We start from the raw sequence: 25,184 nt of genomic DNA, 5'->3' as shown, positions 1-25,184 counted from the left end.
GTTTAACTTAGCAGGTTTTTGTGAAGCATTCAAGAGGAGATATTCTGTTCATAGCTATTGTTTGGGATCTGAATTTCATTTCCGCACATTCCGATTGATGCGTTTTAAGACTTTGGCTCGGCGCAAGGAAGTGGAGCAGAGTGCTAACAACAGTGACAGCAGCAAATACTAGTTACGTCCATGTGCTACAGCTGTTGTCACCTCCACTGACTGTGTGTGAACTGGGATTTAGGAGAGCCTGATCGGTATGTGTGCACAAATTATGATTTACGTAGTTATGTAGTCAAGTTACGATTGAACTCGCAAAGTGTCTTTAAATGTCGGTAAAAAAACAGTGAACGTGAATATTGTGTTGTCCTAGCATTATTCATATTTTGGGGGTTGAATATAGGATTATCTGTCATTAATTAACTTTCACAGAAATTCAATCTCTGTCTTGTTTGTTTCAGTTGACATTATGGAGCTGCAGGCAGTGGTGATGGCAGCTGGGGGGGGCTCTCGCATGACTGACCTGACTTGCAGCACCCCCAAGCCTATGTTACCGGTTGGCAACAAGCCAGTTATCTGGTATTCTCTCAATTTACTGGAAAGAGTCGGGTTTGAAGGTATGCATTGTTGTTGTTTTTTTGTTATTTGTAGCGTGCAGCATAATGTAGCTCCAGTTTACTGTGAAAAAGTAAGGATGTGAAATTGTAAATATTATTTGGTTAGTCGAGAATCAGGATTATTCTGGTGACAATAAACTAAACTGAAAAATAAGCAATGATAAAAAGCATTACTATTTCCGAAGCATAGTTAAAGGAACCATACAATTTTTTATTATAATTGTCATAAGCATGACCCATCTATATCTCCAGATGTTCAAACGGTTCAAATTGAATATAACCTTTACTGATAAAAGTCGTAATGCTGATTTATTCTGTAATTACAAAAACTGAAATTGTTGTTCTAATTGGTTTCTCAAGATTATTATTCAGTCCAAAAGCAGAACGAACCTCATGAGTCTCTCATTTGTGTTGTCAGTTTCAATTCAGTTGGTTTAAAGCTATGCGGCTTCTGTCTGATCTGTATGGTCACTACCTAAAGCCCTGAAGCCACTCATGAATCAGTGATGAACGAAATCGCCCAAACCTATCGTGATGTTTCTTCTCATAATAATTTTAAGTGAACTCTAAAATTTCATATAGTGAATGGAAATGGAAAGCATACTTCATTTTTGGAAACAATTCAACTTCAATTCAGCTCTTTTTATGTGTTTGTTTCAAGGCTGTAAACTGCATTGAAAACATACATCTGTTTAATGTGTGTAACATTTTACTTTACATATACTTCTGTCTTTATATTAATATTTTCATGTCTTCATAAATCTGGTGAAACCCTCTAATCCTCTTTTTTGAATTATATTATTTCAGAACAACATGTTGATGAGCTCTTATTATAGACTTGTATATCAATCCCCAAACCGTTCATAATGAATCCGTTCATAAAACGTCTGTGTTACAAATCTCATTTTAACCAGCTTGTCATCACGTTGTAAGACAGTGTCAGGTGTGCATTTCCTGTCTAGATTTACCACCCACATTTTTGCCTTTTTTGGTGCTGTGAGCCCAAGGTCCAGGATCTGTGGTCGTATAAAGGGATTTGTTGCAGTGTGCTATTTCTGCTAGTAAACAGGGCTGTTATTATGAGAGCCTGTAGGTCCCGACTAGCCTAAATAAAACTACCTTGCTATACATAATCATCTTGTGTGGTCAGATTTTTACAGTGTGCTGCCAACTAGCCAAAGCCCTGCAATTTGGTTTTAATAGGCTGACAGAGCCATGGCACACAAATGCCCAATAGAACTCATTTTATGTAGACGAAGTTCTTTAAACCAGATGGACCCTGTTTTAGGACTACAAAGATATTTTGTAGTACTTTTAACTTAACTTGATGGTAGATCTGGTTGTATTTGCATAGTTACATTAAAAGCTTTTTGTAACTTTTTTTCAATGTTTTCAGAGGTAATAATCATAACCACCAAAGAAGTCCAGAAAATGATGAGCACAGATCCTAAAATAAAGGAGGTCAGAATGAAACTTGATGTGGTTTGCATCCAAGAAGATGGAGACATGGGCACCGTAGACAGTCTAAGGCACATCCAATCGAAAATAAAGGTATGAATGACACAATAGTACACATTACAGGCTCAGAAGGGTTTTATTGGTGAGAAAAAGCAGAGTTGCAATCAGTGCTGAAACAAACAGTTTTGCAAAAGTTAAAGCCAAGAATATAATGAAAACAGAAGATTTTAAAGAGGTCACTGCGTCCATTTTGTGTAATGCTTGATGACCACTGAGGCGTGCTGTTCCCTTCTCTGGTCGAAGTGCCTCATTTCACCTTTTTTAAATACACAGACGTGCAAGGCCCCATGCTCACAGGCTATCCATGGCCCCTGATAGCAATTTCTAGAACATCTCCTGCTCGCAGATCCCTCCATGCCTCTCTTCATCCCATTCTCTCTAAGCACATGAGATCATGGTTAAATCCCTGTACTGCCAGTTTACCCAGTGCACCATTTATATTCATCCCTAGTCTGTGTGCATCCGTGCAACATTTCTGTTTGATTATGTGAGGTTTTATTGTCCTACTGTATATGCCACACTTTTGACAGTTATATTGATGATACTGTTATATTGATGATACTGTTATATGATGATACTGTTATATTGATAGTTTTTGGTTTTGAACTTTATTTGGAGCCATTTACATGCATCTTTCTTTGATGCATAAATATCCTATTGATGTTATGAAGAAAAGCAATAAACCAGAAATCAAAATTAATTTGACACAAATGTGCATGCAGGCACATTAAAAAATAAAAAGAATAAAATAATAATTATATACATTACAGTACACACACGCACACGGACAAACACTTAGTGCTCATCACATTCTTCTGAGTTCATCTTATTATTCTTTTGAAAAAGGATTCATCAAAGTTTAAAAAGGACACATTTTGTTGTGACAGGTGAATTTAATATTTTTTCAGGCATTTGAATGGGTCTCTTCACATTCTTATTATTGTCTTTGTTAAATAGTTGCGTAGCGTAACCCCACACACGTACACTCTTAGGCCAGACTAGCTCCAGCATGAGAATGGGCCAGTTCCTAATCCTTTGAGCAGCCTGTTAGATTAGAGGCATTGAGTTACCCTCACTGACACACTGGAGGGTGACGAGTGAAGCACCGTAACCATGGCCTGCCAAATCCCAGTGCAGAAATCACTCAAAATGTCAACCTGATGCATGAGTACAGTACAGACATACTCGCTCACTCATCTCCTTATATAAACGCACTCCTACGAAGGGATTTGGTGTAACCTCTCAAACAAAATGCTTACAGGAATCAGTGTACACACACTAAGCAAAGGAGGTCATCTTTCTTCATTACTGAAAAGCGAGATTATAAGTGACATATTTTATTCAACCCTCACTTTAAACAGACTCTAGAATTAAGGGATGTTTCTCATTGTTGCACTGTAATCCTCACCAGTGAATAAAGGCAGAACTTTTTTTTATCATTGGGCTTAATTACCTGGCAGCGTGTGTGTATGTCTCTCAATATTTATTTAAAGCGAGAACATTTTCAATTCCAAAATGTTTTAATCAATTGCAGTTGTGAACAGTACAATACTCAGTATTGTATAGTACAATATTTAGTTCATGTGATATTTAGATGGTATGATTAAAAAAAGATTGTATACCGTCAGTATACAGTATACCGTTTTGAATTTATATTATGTATTATATATTATTTATATTCATCCCAGTCGTGGAATTTATATTATGTCCTTGCAAATGTACAACAAAACGAGGCATGAGCTGGGGGTTTGCGAGATGACTTGTGAGTTCTGATTTTAAAATTATGACACTATATTTGTATTTATTTATTTATTAGGAAACTGTATATTTCAGTTAATTTAGGTAAAATAACACATTAAGCAGCTCCAATAAACACAAATTTACGCAAATTAAAAATAAGTAACATTTTAAAAAACTTAGGAATGATCTCTGACTATTAAGCAGTGGGGGTCCCGGATTGGTTGCAGTTATTTTGGGGGTCCCGGTCTGAAAATTTGGGAACCCCTGGTGTAGTGGACTACCTCAAGCAAATGATAAAAATCAGCTTCCCCCATAACAAAAGTCAGAACACTCAAAGTAATCTTAAAATGGCAAAATAAACAGATGTTGTGTTTTTGAATTACACAAATTCTAAATCGTAAACCAGAATCCACAAATAGATTCACAACAATATCTCAGCTCAAAGCTCAATGTGGCTGTTGCTGTTCATAGCTGCCTGGCCCATGGTGGAGAGCTGGTGGGATTGTTTGTGCGTGTGTGGTCCTGACCTGTCCAGGGATGGTGGCTGTTGAAAGGCCAAAGTGTCTGTGGCTCTCCAGCTGACTCCACTCTGCTGTCACCTCCGCCTGTGTGGGAACATGCATATGCTTCTCAGGACGAGTGTGTGATAGGGAAGAGTTGAAAGGTCCCAAAGGCTCAGTGTCGGTAGATCTGCTGCAGACATACATCCAATCTGAGGTTGCGGCGGTTTCCTGTCGCCAGATTCAGACCAGGTTATCCAGAGTTGTCACTATAGGTCAACTGCATTATAACTTTGACCCTTTTATACAATATTTTCTTTAACATTAATTGTAGTCTTTCATTTGAGACCTGAGGGATGCCACAGTTCTTTATACTCATTCATTTCAGCATTTGGGCATCTGGCACTAATGGTGGGATTAGTCTCCATGTTGACAGCTCAGATCTCCACACAGACAGATGGATACCGCACACAGACACATAAATGTAAACACAGATGCATGCTGACAAAATACTGACAGACTGCACTCTCTGTATCATTGTCCTTATTAATAAGCTTTTAACATGTCTACTTACATTTTATAAGGGTAGAACTTTACCAAAAAATTACCCCTTGGACCACATTATTTTATTGTCACTGTCTTTTCCTTAACTTGCTGATCTTATCAGAAAATCTCATGTGACAATTTTGTTTTACTTCATTATTTAATTATACCTTGTTAACATACCAGTAGACTAGCAAAGCAAGGCTTATGAAATGCTTTCAAATAATATTTTGTCCAACTCTTTCAGCATTAAAGTGCTTTTTAAAAGTTGGTTTGGTATGTTTTTTCAGTGTATTCTTTTCCAGAATGAGCTGTGCAAAATTCAAATCACCAACAATCCAGCACATAAACCAAATATGGCCATGAAATGGTCAGATTGAGTCTATCATGTTTCTGCATTGTACTTGTATGTTGTGATTACTCTGAAAGAAAATTTCTGCTTAATGACTCTCCAGCAGTCCTGCATACCTTAAACAGGAGAGGAAGACAGGATTTACTGCCGACTGTCAAGTTTGTTTAGGCAAGTGTAACACAGAGCCTGAAAGTGTGCTAGTGCTTTGGTTTGGCCTATGTACAAGTAATACTACACCGCTCACCAAGAACAATTACTCCTGTCGTTCTGCAACTTAAAAAATCAACTGGGGTTATTTAAAGCATTGTTGCCACATAATGTGTGTAACTGAGAGGCTAGATGTCAAAATGAATGCAATATAATGAAGGTGTATTTATTTATTTTTTCAGACAGACATTTTGGTTCTGAGTTGTGACCTCATAACTGATGTGGCTCTTCATGAAGTGGTCGACCTGTTCCGTGCCCACAATGCAACAATGGCCATGTTAATGAGCAAGACACATACGTTCACAGAGACTGTCCCGGGACAGAAGGGCAAGAAGAAAGCGGGTAATGATCGCAAGGACAATGAATGGCAGTTTGGTGCAGTGTGTAATGTTTAATTCTGAAATCTTTTTCAGCTGAGCATAGGGACTTTGTTGGTGTGGATCATTCAGGCAAGAGGCTCCTCTTCATGGCCAACGAGGCAGATCTGGAAGATGGACTGTCGATCAGAAAATCTATAATGACAAAGTAAGTTTGGTTGGGTATGTTCATATAGTTAATACAGATTGTCCTTTTACATTATAATTTGTTTTTGCAACTTTAAATAATTTTCCTTAACTATCACACTATATAAAATTAAATGGCATCTTTTAAATACATGCTATAAAGTATTTGAGATGCTTAAACAGTTTGTGTGTGGGATTCTAGGTCGTAGGAATTCTGCTCTAGGTGGGTTCTCTCTCTGAAATGCTTGCGTATGTGCGAGCGGGTGTTTTGGAAGCTCGTAAATACTTCCTGGAGCCAAAGCCACTGTAAATTTTGGCCAATAAGAGGAGGGGGGCCAAGCAGCTGCATGCAGGTTTTCCTCCATATACACCCACTTGCATGCAAATGCTTACAAACACTCCGAGAGGCTTTGAACATGACCTGGAGGTGGACAGTGATGGAGAAAAAACACTCACACATTGTCACTCTGTTATGGAAACACAGCCAGCCTACAGCGAAACATGTCTGGTTCACTAGAAAAATTCATATCCTGTAAATCATCAGCTCTATTCATTTACACACACGGATGAAACGCATGACACTCCAACACTCCTTATTGCTGAAGGTTGTAATCAAATTCCACAGTTTTGCGTTATTTCTTAAACCCAGCAGTAGGTCATTTTACGAGATCCGACTGTTTTAGCCATCAAGTGGCTCACTGCACAACACATGTATGTACTTGTACACAGCTGCTTGTTCAAATATAAGCTACGTCATTATACAATTTGGTACTTCACTCATTTCAAAATACTTGATTAGACTTTGAGACCTAAAACTTTTGGACTTTTGTCCCAGAAACTGGTAATTTTTTGATGATCGTATTAGGGCTGTACAGAACAGTAAATGCTGCACAAAAGTATTACAAAAAAAATATTATTCACTGAAAAAAAAATATATATATATATTTTTCATACTTTGATTTCTGCAGGTTGGAGCTTTTTACGTCAATATGTTTGTAGCAGGCTGTTGCACTTCCTCTTCCTCCTCTGTGCTAATTGCTTTAAATTGTGATTTCAGTTATGTTTATAATTTTATGCTATATTATACATAATTCAGCAGCCATACCTTCTACTGAAATACAGAACTTAAGTTATCTTGAGTTGTGTTTCTGGACATTTAAAAACCAGTATAGCAGGGCTTTTAAATATTTTTAAATAAATAATTTATAGTAATTTATTGGTCAAATTTAAAGGCGGTATGGACGATTTTTCTGCGATTTGAGAACGCAGGCGGAAGTGCGCATGCGCACTCCCCCGTGCGGACCGATACAACACACACGTGCGTTTGTTTATTAGCGCAACGGAGCGCATCGTTCGTCTCCCGTAGATTTCTGTCCACTTCTGCGTCAGCTCGAACTGTCTTTCTCCGTCTTCATTTTGCCCCGTACACTGAGGGAACTATATTATGATAGATCCATGCGCTTAGGCACGCGGAAACGTGGGCACAAACCGCACGCGGCTGGAGGTGAGCGGTAGGTGCGTTTTATGATTGATACGTGGCAGGACAAATGATTTATGCACGCCACGAGGAAATATGATAAAAAAAATTGCTGAAAAAAATCGTCCATACCACCTTTAAGTTGTTGTAGTTGTTGTTGAGATCCCTTTTTTATTCTGTTCTGCACTGCACTGCTTTGCAACATGTCTTTTCCTCAACAGATGTAATACAATATGGCACAAATTATAGTAAAACTGAATCCTGAACCATTATTTAAGAAGTATTGACAGTATTTGTTAAATAAGCTTCTCAGTGCTTTTAACTCTGAGGTAAAAACATGCTGATGAGGATATTATGGTCTGGTTTAGAAGAAACAAAATGAGACACTACCTAAGATGTGAGCGGTTCTTTAGTTGTAAATCAGTAATCTGACAGATGAATCATCCCTGTCTGCAGAGCCACAAATGCACCTGCAGAGAATGTCCACACTGAATTCACATGTGTTTTTATACTTTTGAATAAACTAAGTTTACTATGAAGAACACACACGCACAAGGTTTGATGTATAGCAGCTAGTTGTAAAATGCGTGTGACCAAGCAATTCTTCTTTGTCACTGTAGATGTATATTATTGGTGTAGATGAAGGCTGTGGACCTCTCAAATAAAAAGTACCAATATTATCAATGATAGTATCATCGGCAGTTAGAAATAACTGAATCTCGAGCTTGATTAATTTCACAGCTAGTGTAGATTGACAAAGCAGTAATGACAGAACAGGGATTTATGGGTGAATTATGGAAGAATGTATATTTGTACAACTCTTCCGTTTGAGAAATGGGGACATGCACTGCTTTCTTTGTATTGTAATTGTATACTTGCTACTAATGAGTTACTACCACTTTACCTCAAGTCGCGTTATATTGATCTAATTGAGTATTGAAACAAAATGTGAACGGAGAGTAAATATATATATAATTATTCTTTCAAAAGTATCTTTTGAAAGGGGTGTAATGGAACTTTTTTTTTCATTTTTTTTTTAGACTTTTTTTAGACTTTTTTTTATGTTATAATTATTCAGTTACATTTGGTTTAAATCACTGCAACAAGCCCAAACTATTGAACACTAATGGAGGGTGTATGTGATTAGCAGCAAATGGGCTACAGCATGTAAAGGCAGTGTTCTGATGGAGTGCACCCTGCTGCTTTTATTATGTAATGATTGGAAGGGCAGAGGAAGGGGAGGGTAGGTCCGAGAGGTGAGGCCTGATTTGTTTATGGAAACCTGGAGGTCGAAATGGCTTTCATTGGCTCTCGCTTCATAAATGTCACATGTTCAAACTCAGCGCCACCATGACTTATTGTCTATCTATGTGTACGCGGCCCCCGAGTCAACATAAACCTGTCTCGCCGGCAGCTTGCACATAACGGGTTCTGTGGGGCGACATCTACGGTGGCTGAGGCAGGACAATAGACAGATGTCACCAGTTTGGAACTTTAATGTGGTCTGGTTTTCATCAAACATTCATGCACAGGGAAGATTTAAAAGGAGGGTTAGTAAATGAGAGGCAAACAAATAAAACAAAAACAGTCTGCATGAAGAAAATAGAGTGGTTTCTCATGAAGAGCATCTACAAAATGTACACAACAATATGTAAAACTTTACAGTAAAAACATGTGTCAAAAAACAGATGTTATTTTTTCTTTCAGACACCCTCGTATGCACATCAAAACTGGTCTGGAAGACGCTCATCTCTACTGCCTCAAAAAGGCTGTGGTGGACTTTCTTACAGAAAACAAGTACGTTCCTTGATACTACAATGATACTATATTATTTGATTTGATTTTTAGTTAACCTGTGTACTGCAAACCTCTCCCAAAGACTTACATCCTTTGTATTACATCATTAAGTCAGATGAGTCGTCACTTGTTTTAACCAATAATTTGAGTTGATAATTGAGTTTTTTGACATGTAGAATACGCATCAGCTCATTCATCTGAGTTACTGTAAGACTATACCAGTCTGTTGCATCCCTCAGACATGAACTCAGGTTTGCTACTTCACCATCGCGCACAGTATGTAAAGGTCTATTAGCAGGATATTCCAGCGAGGTGTTAATTTGTTTTACTATGTGCCACTGAGGTAGGCAGTTAGGCCTTTAACCTCAAAGTGAAGCAATGTCACGGACTACCTGCTGTACTTTAGTAGCTACAATACAGCAAGCGATACTCTTCCAGTATTAGCAGCATGATTGGCTGTTTTATTAGAGCAAAAATGTATTAAACTGAGAGCTGTGATACCTGCAGAGTCAAAGGTCTCAAAAGTGTATAGCTACAGTATGTAATATATCATTGGTGTAAAGTAATCTATGAGATTTGTTATATATATATATATATATATATGTAGTAGGTGATGGTTCCTTTTTGTCTCAGTGACAGTTTAATAGTTTAACTTAAATGACATACAGGCATAACCATTATTAGTTGACACGTCCATTTCGTTATTGCAATTTAAATAGTATTTTTTTTCTATCATAAAAGGGATTCTTAAAATGGCCTTTGTGAAGCCTTCCCTAAATGTTGTGTATATATATATAATATCCGTACAACTCAGGTATTGCCCAAATTTCGTTCTGTGATTTAGCGCCTTAGATTAAGCCTATTATGTCATGTCTATCACAATTGTGCCATCTCTTTCTTGTAATGGAGAATGGGACATAAGGCAGATTTATTTGAGGCTCTTTCTGGACTCCCGCTCTCCCCGTCTCTATTCTTGTTGAATGTCTCTCGCTTCACGATAGAAATAGACAGAGTAACTCTTGTTTTCTCTTGTCATTCAGATGGAAATTCTAATCTCCCTTTAAAAGACACCGGGAGTTAGAAAGAACGGGTGCAAGTTCAGTGCAGAGGAAAAGAAATTAAGTCAAAGAAATACACAGGAAGACAAGGCATTGCTCAGCTTTATCTACTTAAATAGAAAGTAGATGCATTCCCTCATTTCTATTACCGTAGTTTGAATTTATTTTTGGACATAGCTAGAGTAAGTGCTATTCTGGCATATATGTTGATTGCTGTGGTGTTTATATTTTTTTGTAGATCCATCTCATCAATCCGTGGGGAGTTGGTGCCTTATCTTGTCCGCAAACAATTTTCAAAAACGACCAATAGCTCCAAAATCAAAGACGACGCCGATGATCAAAGTCAAAAGCAAAGTGATAGCGTAGCCGACAATGGTGAGCCACATTTACAGATATGACGGTATAACGACATAGTATAGAAGTATAATAACTATCCCCCCACTGTCAATCCGTTGTGCTTTGTTTCCAGAGCTCCAGATCTCATCCCGGGACGAGCCTCTCCTTCAGCTGGCCCAGGAGCGGTCCTGCTGGAATGACCACCGGGGCGACATGAGCGAGGCATACCACGGGGGAAACCTGCGCTGCTACGTTCACATCATGGACCAGGGACTGTGCTTCCGGGTCAACACTCTGGCTGCCTACATTGAGGCCAACAGACTGGTATTCATTACACAGCGGACAATATCTGTTATTTTGATGTTTGTAGTTTGTAGTCCTTCATGTTGTACTTCATGTTCAGTCGATGTATAGTTATGACTTTATAATATGATTCACCCATCATAAATGAAGATAAGATAATTTACTCTATGAGCCTGTGTGGCTAAAAGTCTCAAGAAGCCACAATGTATAAATAATGGATTGATAATGAGTTAGAAGTTGTTCTTGAGATATAATTTGTACGTGAGAGGATTATTAGTATCATTCTCATAAATTAGTATTGTGTTGTGTTGACTAGGCCCCAAAGCTGTTTGAGGAACCGGCAGTCCATCCGTCTGCTGTCATTTCTGAAAGATGTCAGGTATGTAATTCACGTTTCATTATATGACACAAATAATCTGCCAGCAGAGTAAGAAAATACATGAATGTGTGAAGAATTAATACAAAATTGAAATTGAAATAAAGAAAATATCATACTATTCTTTAATTCTTGAATGTATAAATTACTTTTTGTGTATGTGTTTTGACCCTTTAGATGGGTTCAGACAGTATAATTGGAGAGAAGTGCCAGATTGCAGACAAGACCTCAATCAAGAGGGCCACGATTGGAAACTACACTTCCATTAAAGAGAAGGTCAAAGTCGCAAACTCCATCATCATGCATCACGTGACCATTGAAGAAGGGTAAGAATAGTACTCAAAATATATGTAATCTACTACGTTTAGCCAAAGGAATTCAATCTTACGTGTTAAATTTGAAAAACTACTTCCTAACATATGTCCCATTGCCAATTGTGTGCGTTGACGGGAAGTGTAGCAGGTTTTGTTTTCCCGTCTCTATGGGGTCAAACAGGGAGCGCTGCGTTAACAAAGGATCTATTGGGGTGCAACCAGCCAGAGACCACTTCCAAACAAACATGGGGCTAGTGAACTGAATCGCACAACATCCATATATTTCATTTAACCTCAAATTTACTCGCCAATGCCAGGATCTCTGCTGCTTTTGGAATTTGGGAAGCGCCATTCAAAATTCTGTAGTACTTATGTCTGTTTTTAGCATTTGAATCTACTTCAGTCAACTAAAAAGCCATTGTGAACTTAATATAAAAATAAATCTTTCCAAACATAATTTAGTTCACTCGCAAGGACCACATGCTCAGGACACGGATTCAAATACATTTATTAAAGTGAAACATGAATGCAATGCTGAATAAGGCCTTGTATCTCCCGTAGCTAACAGAGAATAATGTTAGGAGAAGGAGGGAGGGACACGAAGACGATGAATAAAGAGGTGTGTGGCCAGGAGCCACCGGAAGAGGCATAGAGGAGGTTGACGTACTTTTTAATTCAATTTCAATTTACTGGCAATTTTTTTACATTCAGTAACACAATCATGACGCGTTGAAAAACAAATGGGACTCTCATTTTTTCCAGGTCCAAATTAACCCTAATGTGTTTTTATTTATTTATTTATTTTCATTATATTTTCCTTTTTCGGTATGTCCATTATAATGTCCATCCAGTCCATTATTGTAGGTGCAGCTTGTGTTTTTCATGCAGTTCTGAAATCAAATGCTGAAGTTAGTTAGTTAAGATGCTTAGTTATTATATCAAAACATATCTTCCTTTTAAAATGCATGGTTAAAAATAACATTTTGAAATCGTTCTATTTACTCCTAGGTTGCATATTACAAATACTTCCATATTAAATGTACATAATATTGTAAGTTAACTAGTGCAATTCCTAAAACTTCCCTGATATCACTCTCTTTTTAAGGACATTCATTTGTCTTGTCATACCAAGGGAACCTTTGAGTTCTATTTTTGAGTTCTTATAGAAACTTGTAGGAGGAAATGGGTTTGAAATGATGGACATTTACCTTTAACTGGTTTCATTTAGTTTGTTTGATTTCATAATGTTAGCCTTGTCACATTAGATCATCTTATTGTCATGGATACAAGCTGTAGTTGCTTCAGAGCTACGATGTTGCGTCTGGTGACAGGTCTGGTCGGAGCATGCTCATCTCACATCACAGCTCATAATTGGATGTAGAATTCATTCACATCGCCCCCCTTTTATCTCTCTCACTTTTTCCATCAAGATCTCATTGCTGTGTCCAGTGTGTCTCCTCTGTCCCAACCCAAGCCTTTCTAGGGACCCCAGCCAGTCTGCATGGGGACCCTCATGATGCCCAGGAAGGTGCACCACACAAAGCCATGAAAGAACGAGGGAACGAGGGAAGGCGCGCAGGAAAAGAAATTGCAATTCTTTCTTTCCTTTCTTTGAGGAACATAAGAAGGAAGGAGAAAAAGGGAAAGAAAGAGCTAGTATGAGGGGATTAGCAGACCCCGGCCATGTCGCAGAAACCCCTCGCATTTGGGCTCTCTTTGTTTGGAGCTGACCAGAGCTTGTTGACAAAGCGCTGCATGTTTGGGAAGGGGGATAGTCGGGGTCAGCTTTACAGCGAGGGGATGGGGGGGGTGGTGATGGGGGAAGTTGACGTGTGTGTGTGTGTGAGAGGGGCTCGAGGGGGGGTCGTGGTAGGGAAGAGTCCTGGTGTTAGTAATTAGCGGTGTTTCAGCTATGAGGCTTCTTTGGTGGTCTCGCTTTATGCCGCGCTGTCTGTAATGTTGCAAAACTCTGAATCGTCACCAGTTACGCGCAGGTCCATGCAAGGCCGCCCCACCACCAGCTTGTCCCTCCAGGGTCACTGAATCGAATGGATTCAAGCTCTACAGTATGTGTGGGGCGCGCGGCAGGCCAAGCGAGTGTGCGTCACTGCACGGGCAAGACATTCACTTACATGGACAAATTCTAGAAGGTTAGACAAGATGGTCTGTGTGTCCAGTCCAAGAATTTTATGGTGATGGTTTGGCGGTGTGGAAGAATGCATGGTGGGTCAGGAGTGCCAACTCAGGTGGTACAGCGAGTGCGGGCCAAAAATGTCACAAGCTAGACTCGAGCACATACACGGCTCAGGTTTCTGTTGTTGTTTAATATATATGCTAATGTCTTGTCATTAACCGCAGCGGATTTGGGTGCGTTAAGAGTTTTCCCGACAGGTGGGAGAATCCGTAATGGGGATGTTTCCTTAAGTCTGGTTGATCCCAGCTGGAGGAGCCGACATTGGAAGGCCGTGTGGCAGTCAGTGGGTCGCTCCCAGTGTGAATGTTCTCAGAGCGGTGTACCCAAAAAGCAAAACAGAGTGAACAGTAAACACATCCAACTCTCTAAGGAACAAGAGCACAAACGGCACATTTGGAACTTGGCGTAAACCAAACCAGTAAATGTCCACCAGACTTATCCCAGTGAAATATTAATCCTAATTAACATGGACATTTTGCCCACCATTTTGTACCAGGATATTTAGGCAGGTGCAGAGGCTTATTTTGTAGCTAAATGTTCCAGTTTACTTTCGAAGTTGGCAAGTGCTAAAGAGCAGTGATTCCCGAATGATGGGTTGGGCCCAAAAAGGTCATGTTGCTCAGGAAATGTGTCTGTTTAATAAGTATTATAGAAAAACACACCGAAAGCAAAGCATAAGTATAATTCAGCTGTATGAAATAATGTCACCGTTTTATTTTCAGATGCAATATCCAGGGCAGTGTGATCTGCAGTCATGCTGTGATCGGCAGAGGAGCAGATCTCAAATACTGTCTTGTGGGAAATGGACAACGGATTGATGCCGAATGTAAGACATAACGCATATATTTTTTTTTTTATCACTTTATTTATTGCAATTTGTTTGATAGGTTTATAGTTAGTTCTCCACCAAAACTACTGGAAGTTGATGGGACTTTTTTATGGAGACATATTTTGCTCTCCTTGAACCAACACCTTAACGTGGTGGAGGGGTTTAAGTGCCCGAATGATCCCGGGAGCTATGTTGTCGGGGGCTTCAAGCCCCTGGTAGTGTCTCCCAAGGCAAACAGGTCCTAGGTGACGGGTCTGACAAAGATCGGTTCAGAAGCCTCTTATGATGACTACAAGAACAAGGCCGTTTACATCGCCCGGATCGGCGTCACCGGGGCCCCATCCTGGAGCCGGGCCTGGGATGGGTGCTCGATGGCGAGCGCCTGGTGGCCGGGTCTTACCCCACGGGGCCCGGCCGGGCACAGCCCGAAAGAGCGACGTGGGGCCGCCCTCCCGTGGGCCCACCACCCGCAGGAGGATCCATAAGGGGCCGGTGCAGAGAGATCTGGGCGGCAGTCGACGGCAGGGGCCTCGGCGACCAGATCTCCAGACACAGAGACTAACTCTGGGGACATGGAATGTCACCTCGCTGAGGGGGAAAGAGCCTGAGCTTGTGCGGGAGGTTGAGCGATATCGACTAGATATAGTCGGCCTCACCTCCACGCACAGTTTGGGAACCCATCTCCTCGAGAGGGGCTGGACGCTCCACTTCTCTGGTGTTGCCCGCGGGGAGAGGCGGCGGGCTGGTGTGGGCTTGCTTATAGCCCCTCATCTTAGCCGCCACGTGTTGGAGTTTACCCCAGTGAACGAGAGGGTCGCGTCCCTTCGCCTTCGGGTGGGGGACAGGTCTCTCACTGTTGTGGCGGCCTATGGGCCGAACAGCAGTGCAGAGACTTTGTTGTCGTGTCATCTGACCTCCGGCCGCGTGTCTTGGACACTCGGGTGAAGAGAGGGGCAGAGTTGTCAACCGATCACCACCTGGTGGTGAGTTGGATCCGCTGGCGGAGGAGGAAGCCGGACAGACTTGGCAGACCCAAGCGCATTGTGAGGGTCTGTTGGGAACGTCTTGTGGAGCCCTCTGTCAGTAGGGTATTCAACTCGCACTTCCGGGAGAGCTTCTTCCATTTCCCGGGGGAGGTTGGGGACATTCAGTCCGAGTGGACCATGTTCTCCGCCTCCATTGTTGATGCGGCTGCTCGGAGCTGTGGTCGCAAGGTCTCCGGTGCCTGTCGTGGTGGCAACCCCCGAACCCGGTGGTGGACACCGGAAGTAAGGGATGCCGTCAGACTGAAGAAGGAGGCCTATCAGGCCACTCTGGCTTGTGGGTCTCCGGAGGTCATCGACGGGTATCGGCAGGCCAAGCGAGCCGTGGCTCGTGCTGTCGCAGAGGCAAAAACCCGGGCCTGGGAGGAGTTCGGGGAGGCCATGGAGGAGGACTATCGGTCGGCACCAAAGAAATTCTGGCAAACCGTCCGGCGCCTCAGGAGGGGGAAGCAGTGCCTCACCAACACCGTTTACGGTGCGGGTGGAGGCCTGCTGACCTCGACTGGGGATGTCGTCGGACGGTGGAAGGAATACTTTGAGGATCTCCTTAATCCCTCAGTCACGTCTTCCGAGGAGGAAGTAGAGACCGGGGACTCAGAGGCTGGCTCATCCATCACCCAAGCTGAAGTCACTGAGGTTGTTCGCAAACTCCTCGGTGGCAGGGCTCCGGGGGTGGATGAGATCCGCCCTGAGTACCTAAAGTATCTGGATGTTGTAGGACTGTCTTGGTTGACACGTCTCTGCAACATCGCGTGGCGGTCGGGGACCGTGCCTCTGGACTGGCAGACCGGGGTGGTGGTCCCTCTGTTCAAGAAGGGGGACCGGAGGGTGTGTTCCAACTACAGAGGGATCACACTCCTCAGCCTCCCGGGTAAGGTCTATTCCAAGGTACTGGAGAGGAGAATCCGACCGATAGTCGAACCTCGGATTCAGGAGGAGCAAAGTGGTTTTCGTCCCGGTCGTGGAACACTGGACCAGCTCTATACCCTCCATCGGGTGCTCGAGGGTTCATGGGAGTTTGCCCAACCAGTCCGCATGTGCTTTGTGGATCTGGAGAAGGCTTTCGACCGTGTCCCTCAGGGTGTCCTTTGGGGGGTGCTCCGGGAGTACGGGGTCCGGGGCCCTTTGCTCAGGGCTGTCCGGTCCCTGTATGACCGGAGCAGGAGCTGTGTTCGCATTGCCGGCAGTAAGTCAGACCTGTTCCCAGTGCATGTTGGACTCTGCCCTTTGTCACCGGTTCTGTTCATAGTTTTTATGGACAGAATTTCTAGGCGCAGTCACGGGTCGGAGTGTGTCCGGTTTGGGGACCACAGAATTCCATCTCTGCTGTTTGCAGACGATGTTGTCCTGATGGCTCCATCAAACCCGGACCTGCAACATGCACTGGGACGGTTTGCAGCCGAGTGTGAAGCGGCTGGGATGAGAATCAGCACCTCCAAATCTGAGGCCATGGTTCTCGACCGGAAAAAGGTGGCTTGCCCTCTTCAGTTGGGTGGGAAGTCCTTGCTCCAAGTGGAGGAGTTCAAGTATCTCGGGGTCTTGTTCACGAGTGAGGGAAGGATGGAGCGTGAGATCGACAGGTGGATCGGTGCAGCGGCTGCAGTGATGCAGTCGCTGCATCGGACCGTTGTGGTGAAGAGGGAGCTGAGCCGAAAGGCAAAGCTCTCTATTTACCGGTCGGTCTACGTTCCTACCCTCACCTATGGTCATGAGCTTTGGGTAGTGACCGAAAGAGCAAGATCGCGGATACAAGCGGTCGAAATGAGTTTCCTCCGCCGTGTGGCTGGGCGCTCCCTTAGAGATAAGGTGGGGGAGCTCGGAGTAGAGCCGCTGCTCCTCCACGTCAAGAGGAGCCAGCTGAGGTGGCTCGGGCGTCTGTTCCGGATGCCTCCTGGGCGCCTCCCTGGGGAGGTGTTTCAGGCATGTCCCACCGGGAAGAGGCCCCGGGGAAGACCCAGGACACGGTGGAGAGACTTCTCAGCTGGCCTGGGAACGCCTCGGGATCCCCACGGAGGAGTTGGAGGAAGTATCTGGGGAGTAGGAAGTCTGGGAGTCCCTGCTCAGACTGCTGCCCCCGCGAACCGGCCCCGGATAAAGCGGCAGAAAATGGATGGATGGATGGACATATTTTGCTAAATTGAGCTTTTAACCATATTTCAATTCATGCATTTTTGATTAGTCAGAGCCCACTGCCCTACTTTGTTCTCAGATTTTGTAGTATCCAGCAGCATTGTGTAGCCTTTTTGGCTTGAATAAATAAATAAAAACGGCAGGTCCAGCACTTGATGACGTTTACGTTGACTCACCGTAAAGGAGCCGGCAGAAATCAGCGCTTTAAGAAATAACACATTAAATTAACTTGACCTAAATTACTATCAACTGTAACAACCCTAAAGATATTTATTATTACACATTTTATCACCACATTTAACCACGTCCGCTAGACTTCTCTACAAAAGGTGTGTGGTGAATGTGTGTGGTGTCTGTATGTGCCAAGCGTTTGAGTCAACTCTGAATGTTTCCTAATTCTCAAGACTGTGATGGAGAGATTTGTCCGAGACTTAAAAAAAAAAAAAAAAACTTTAATCCTCTTGTCCCCAAAGCTCGCTGCGTGTGTGTGTTTGTGTGTGCGTTACATTGATGGAGAGGTTAGAGAGCAGCGCCAGAACAGGACCACCCGGAATTCAACAGCAGCGGCCCGCAGCCACATTCAGACACACATGCACACGTATAGCGCGGCCACCACACTGAGCAGCCTAATTGAGTGAACAACAGGGCGCTTTAAGTAACAACGGTGTGAGGTTGAGCTAAACTGGTCCAAAAATGTCTGAAACAGTTGCCGCTTGTGTTAACACTGGAGGCATAGGTAGAAGGTAATGGGCCAAAGTAACTCGATAATGATATAAATGATGATGAAGTGATCTATTTATTTTTTACTTTCATTTTTTTATGTTAGGAAAAAACACAGTAATGTTGGCTTATTGGAAATTGAGTCTCAAAGTGGATATACTGCCTAGCATGGACTCTGTGTCTTCAAATCTGAACAAAAACTAAATATAATAATGATTTATATGAGGGGAAAGGATTTAAGCAAATGACTTCATTATTTGAAGAAGAAACAATACTTTACTATTAGTCGGGGGCAATATATTGTCATGATAAAGGATGATTATTATTTTACGCTAAAATGTACAACTGCACCTTGTGATGTAAACCATAAAATTCGGTTCATTAGGTCTTCAGGTTTTAATATGTTTAGGGTTCTTATGGTCAGACCTGTTCAGCACTCACAAAACAGGCCTGACCATAAGAATCCTAAACGTAAAATGCATAGATCTATTAATATACACACATTCATATAATAAATAGTATACAAAATGGAGATCCGGTAATCCACAGGCGTCTTATAATTTAAAATACATTAGAATAAAACACTGATGGTCTCTCGTCACCTACTGTAGCAGACTACAGGCTGCTAAAGGCATTACACGCCCACCAGGCGCTAAAGACCACCCTGACAGACACGCACGCACGCACACACACACTGGTCTGTCAGGTGTGGATACTGCCATGAGACATCTCCTCTGGGCTATATGACCTAATTCTCATGCATCTATTTGTAATAAATATTCATAGACAGGACAGAGACACTACATCACTGTTTGACTTTTCACCATGATCTGATATCTTTATAATCGCCCCCATAAGTGAATGTGCAGTTGTCTAGGTCATGCGTTTCTTAAAAGCTTTGTTTCGTTTCTGATAAATATTACATAATCACATATTCTACGGTACTTCAAAGTAAAGGAGATACCTTTTACCAAAAAGTGACATGCTTATCCATAAAAGCACTCAACTCAGTACTTTACTAAGTATTGTATACAAGGAATCTTTTGTTTCTAATGTAGTTGCGTCATGATTAAATGTGACCAGTAATTGCAACTACAATTACTACTATCGCTACTATCGCTACTCCCTACTACAAATATATCCACTGCACCACTGTCACTGCTTTTCCAAGTACTTATTATCACAACTTAGTGCGACTTAAAAGTATTTGCACTGTTTTACAAATATTATGTATTGCTAATGGAAAGTCGAGGTTTGGGCTCTCCACCTCTGTCCCATGCTCCATTTGTCGTTGGGGTGCGTAGCTGCAGATTCCTTCACACTAAAAGCTGTCTGTGTGGATGGAACATTACTCCGTGCCACCGCTTGTCTTGGATCAGCAGCGGTGCTCTGTGATAGAGGGATGTTGGAGGCCCGGGATGAAATGTAGAACGATACACAGGGAACGCCGGCAGATTCAGTTCCAGGCCTCATCTGCGTCTTAGTGGGTGGTTTAGAGCAGTCATTCTCAAACTGTTTCAATGTCAACCCCCCCAAAAACAACAGTTTGAATTTGTGACCCACAAACATAAAAAACTGGCATCTGCCTAAGTTTGATTATTATTTTTGTTTAAAGTATATAGGCTTTGATAAATAACTATAGGATCTACATTTACCACTGAATTTGAAGGGGGTCATTTGTTTAAGACTATTGTATACATTTTCATCTGTGGACCCTCAGAAATAATTTTGCAACCCCCACGGGGTCCTGACCTCCAGGTTGAGAACCACTAGTTTATAGAACTTTCACAGTACTTCAATGTTAAAAACTTGTCATTTTCTGGTATTCTTTTGTGTATTTCTGGGGGCTTTTCCCTTGTACATACTATATCAATGAAAAGACTATTCTATGGCCGGTGTCTAAATCCACTCCTCATTTTATACATTATTTTTTAAATTTGTATGAAATATGAAAAATATTAACATTTTCTAAAGTCAATTATTGGCTATAGAGCTAAGAAACATGGTAGTATTTTTGTGTTTTACTCGAATGCTTTAACCAATTGCATGGGTGTTTGTAAGTCTTTACTTTGGACTTTGACAGAGAGTCGGATGTCTCATATTCTCTGCACAGTTGTGATATATGGACCTGGTTTTGGGGGAGTTTCCTTCAACATGGAGAATGTAGCTGCTTTAAAATTCTGTAATTATGAAAAACAACCATACTTTTGTCCTGTCATTAATTTTATTCATCTTTCACTTTTCAGCGGAAAGGACCAACGAGGTCGTGGGAATTGATCAACTGATGGAAATCTAAACAATTAATTGATCAGAAGGCAGCATGTAAGGCATTGCAATGGGCTCTTTGTACTTTGTTTTTTCATTTAAATAAAGCCTGACCTCATAAATGATCTTTTATTGTGGTTTTGTCATATCCTATTATCCCTCATATCAGTGTACATTTATTTGACGGGTCATTTTAACAATTTTCAAACTATATTTGACATTAAGAATATACTTTTTGTAGTTTGTTGGCTTTAAATAAGGACAGCTCTAGATAACTGCCAAGGCATGTCTTGTAATACTTAAGCTGGACTGCTCTTGGTGTGATTCTACTAAAAGAGTAACGCTCTCAAAATAGTGATTTAAATCCTTTTTTTTGCAAGGTTTTTTTTTTCTTTAGTTCAGATCTCCAAAAACCTTAACTAACAACTCATCTCTTTGCTATTCTTACGTTTCTGATCCCGCTTAAAGAAACCCATGTTGCTCCTTGTCAGTTTAAATTGACAGTGTCAGTAATTGCACTTGGTGTTAAATTGCAGCGATGTGAAGACCAGATATGCTGTGAAACGGGCAGTGGGAGGGGTCACCATGCACTACGTAACCGGGGGATGAGGTTTATTTGTACACAAAAACGGTGCATGCGTAGGCCGCGGACCACCCAGCTTGACTCGGTATCAGTTAACAGGGACGCCCCACCCTCGCACTCGCACGCGCTGACGGAAATTCACGCTTTTCTCTTCTCTTCTTTTCCCCTCGGCTCCCCTTTGCTGTCACAGGATTTATGGCATTCCTTGGGCAAAACATTTCTTAAATTACAGGTTTGAAGTTCTTGAGTCACGAAGCGAGGAGACGATGTCGAGATGTTTTATGTGAGAGCCATAGAACTCCTGTGTAATTTACTAGTAAGCGTTTCCCTTTGGCTGTGACCTTAGGAAGCGTTCATATTAATCATTAGCTCTGGATATAATGTCGATTGTGTGCGGGGCTGTGAACAGGTTTTAGTGAGGCGTTTCTCTCTGAAAATATTAGGGGTTGTTATGATTTACACATAATTTTTGCACATTTCAGCAGCAGTAGTGGGCTAATGAGACCACGGCCATTTCTCCCCCATAGTATGTATCCTAACATCAAACTTAAACAACTTATCAAGCAACTATTTAGCTTTAGTTATGTTTTGTGTTTAACAATAGACTTTGCCTGAGATTATTTTGTTGTGAACATTTTAAAATTCCTAGTACTAAAAGTATATTCTCTACATACGCAGTCACACATAATTTACTCATTTAGATATTCGGACACAAAATGATACTATACTTCAACTTTGTCTGACTTTATATTATTAACTATTAGGCATATACTTTTAAATGTAGTGTCTTGTGATTTTCCAGTGGTATTGACAATTATGAAACAAATGAATATCGGTGCAATAAGGCACAGATTGAAGAAAAATTGTCATAATCCAGATAGATTTACATCATACATGTGACTATACAGACTTGATTAGTTGTCTCATTATGTTAAGCCCTTCTCAGCCTGTAAAAACACTTTAGTGGAGGCAGTCTCTAACCTCTCAAAACACTCTGAGCTAATCATGTCATTATAGTGATCCAACTGTGGACCAACAGAAAGCATATGTTACTAAAGCCTGGACATTTACAAGACAGGCAGCATTTAGCACAAGATTTCAGTTAAAGACTCGCCAGAAACCTAAGAATGTGAGACTTAAGACGGTATGCCATAAAGATTTTAATGATCTGGAGAGCCCTTTTAAACATGGAGCAAGTTTTTTTGTGCACAGATGACTAAAAAGACTGAATGTTGGAGGTTAGGAAAGTATAAAGTGCAGCGGAGGATGTCTGTGCGCTTTGTCCTGGCCATGTCGACCTTTTCAGTGGTGCTGACCTGTGACCCCTGCCTCCACCTCATGATGAGATCTGGCAGCCATGTGTGTGCTTCAAACTCTGTATATTTGGACAGGGACCCAAGAGTCAGAGCAATGCAACACCGCCACATTTGAACCTGACCTGCAGTTCAGACTAGAGACACTTTTTCTGTTTGATAAAAGTATGTGTTAAGTTAAATACAATATACATACAGTATAAATTAAGAATGTTATTTACAGTGTTATTTATTCTGGAAATAACACAAAACAGCAGCTCCTTAGAGATTGGGGAAAAGTATAGCATTTTGATTTGTTTCATTGTCCATCAATGTATCTATTTATTTATTTTGTGTCTCATATGAAATTATAATATACATTAAATTAAAAATAAATAAATAAATCATTAGGATTTTTTTTGGTGTGCAAAACTGAAAAGTGTTACATGTGCGGTCTTCAGGGCGCAGTACAATAGATCTAGCTTTAAGTTTTCGACAATCTAAGAATTGTGTACTTCCTCATGAAGCACTCTTTCATCACTGTAGTAAATCATTAACTGCGCATATTTGTTTCTCTAAATCTCTCAAAACGAACATGCATCCAGAAATGCTCACTGTTTTTACTGGAAGGCCTGATCTTGAGGAACTGCTGCAGTCAGAGTCCAACCCAAAGTCTGTGTCTTATCTGGAGCAGAGAGTGACGCAGTGAAACACCTCGATTTGCCCTGATTGATGAGGTGAGCTGAGGGACTGGACATACTTCCCTTACGTAGGAGTCAAACGGACCCAGGCGGACAGTGGACTCAAGTGTGCGGTCCGAGGACACCCGCCAATGCCCTGGGAGGCCGTGTGGCGTCCCTTGGTTTTCTCGGGTGGGGGTGGTGGGGCAGATGTGGGTGGGGTTTGGGGGGGATAGGGGGTCTGGTAGTATCTGGGTGGCTTCATGGCTCCGGGGCTGATCGTGGGTGAGCGCAGAGACACCACACAGAGGAGAGAGGGGTTGAGCCCACCCAAGTAGTATAGTCAGTCACAAACCTATGTGTGTATGCTCCTGACCCCTCACATTAGCACAACACTTCCTCAATTTGTCTTCTGTGTTCTTCGGCCACAAATGAACCAAGCCTCCCTCCACCCCCTCTCTTTTTTTTTTTTTTTTTTTTACCTTATAAAGATCACCCCATGCACCAGCCCCACCATGTTAACCATCCGAACACACACACAGCCCTTTTTACAAGCCTTAGAGATACAACAGTTGCTTATGTGACTTAGCCAACAATAGCGTGTTTGGAGACAGAGCGACGTGTATGGGATAACAACCGGGGACATGTTCTGCACACGGACTAAGCCATGTAGCACCAGCAGGCCCCCCAAGGCTCATTAACTGCATATTGACTTGGGGAGGGGGGGGGGGGCTTGATTGGGAGCAATGGGTAAAGCTTAAATGGTAAAACAAAGGAAGTAATTGGTTGACTTTAGATGAGACTTTGTGCATTTAGTGGCATCAGTGGTGTGAAAAGGATTTGATGGATCGAGAAAGCTTCTTTTGCAGAAGTGTAACAGAAAATGTTAAATTTAGCAAAAAATATATGTAGCAAAAAATGTATTGTCAGACTTTACTTGAAAACTTTAAGGACTTTTTTTCACTTCACTGAAAAATAAAGCCTTGGTTAAAAAATATATTGAAAATGGTTTGAGTTTTGACAAGGTTTGTTTAAAAGATGTCCACTATGTGTCTCACGCCTATGTATGTAATGGCATTTTTAACATAATTTGGTTAAATAAATAATAGAAAATAAATCTGCCAATGGTACAAAATTATTTAATTGGTCTTGAAATGTATTGAAACAATTTCGAAACCTGCCAACAGCTATACATTTGAATTGTGAGTGAATAAATGCATTCAGATAATGTCTTTTTGAAGCAATATTCCTAAGACAGAAGTCACAACAGCATGCTCACATAAACATAGGTTGTATGATTTGTTTTAAAGGAAGCTGTAGAGTTTGCACTACCACCTGCTAACTGTGTGGGATAATACCTCGCTCACAATCGCACCAACAATGACTTGTGTGAAAAGTGTGTTTTTCCCTGTGTCTCTCTGCGTTCTGTGTGTTTTTGCTGCAGAAAGCCCACCATTCATTACTATGACAAAGGGCTAAAGAAATGCATTATGATAATTAATCTTGTGTGAGAACGTGGGTGGCACTTTCCACTTGGCTTTTGGAGCCACAGTAATATGGCATTAACTTTTTTTTTTTTTTACTCCTCTAGAGCTGCTTATTTTATTTCTGTACAACCAATGTGCTATGAAAAGTGTTTGAAATGTGCCGAGGAAGTTGTGATAATCATATTATACTGTATGTTAGAAAAAGACAAAATGGCAAACATGCTACACAAGACTATAACAATGATGATTAAGGACAATTTAATTGTCTTTAATTGGTGTGGATTTTGTGTAAATAATCTTGCCAAATCAGTGCAATATTTATTACTTGTAGC

At 41.4% G+C, this 25,184-nt stretch overlaps 1 protein-coding gene across 1 annotated transcript; it reads left to right on the top strand.

The window, feature by feature from the left end:
* The first annotated feature begins 223 nt into the window (after nucleotides 1-223).
* Nucleotides 224-20,916, top strand: eif2b3 (eukaryotic translation initiation factor 2B, subunit 3 gamma). The gene is made up of 12 exons (XM_072441456.1): nucleotides 224-245; nucleotides 450-605; nucleotides 2,002-2,156; nucleotides 5,648-5,807; nucleotides 5,879-5,990; nucleotides 9,153-9,242; nucleotides 10,539-10,675; nucleotides 10,770-10,960; nucleotides 11,256-11,318; nucleotides 11,493-11,641; nucleotides 14,546-14,649; nucleotides 20,792-20,916. Exons 2-12 carry the CDS (start codon nucleotides 458-460, stop codon nucleotides 20,839-20,841), a joined length of 1,359 nt encoding a protein of 452 aa, XP_072297557.1. The 5' UTR covers nucleotides 224-245; nucleotides 450-457; the 3' UTR covers nucleotides 20,842-20,916.
* Nucleotides 20,917-25,184: the final 4,268 nt, after the last annotated feature.

The sequence above is a fragment of the Eucyclogobius newberryi genome, unplaced genomic scaffold (assembly GCF_026437365.1).
Source record: "Eucyclogobius newberryi isolate DKJ021-1_F unplaced genomic scaffold, fEucNew1.0.hap1 SCAF_12, whole genome shotgun sequence".
Lineage (NCBI taxonomy): Eukaryota > Metazoa > Chordata > Actinopteri > Gobiiformes > Gobiidae > Eucyclogobius > Eucyclogobius newberryi.
This window is presented reverse-complemented; position numbering and strand designations above follow the sequence as displayed.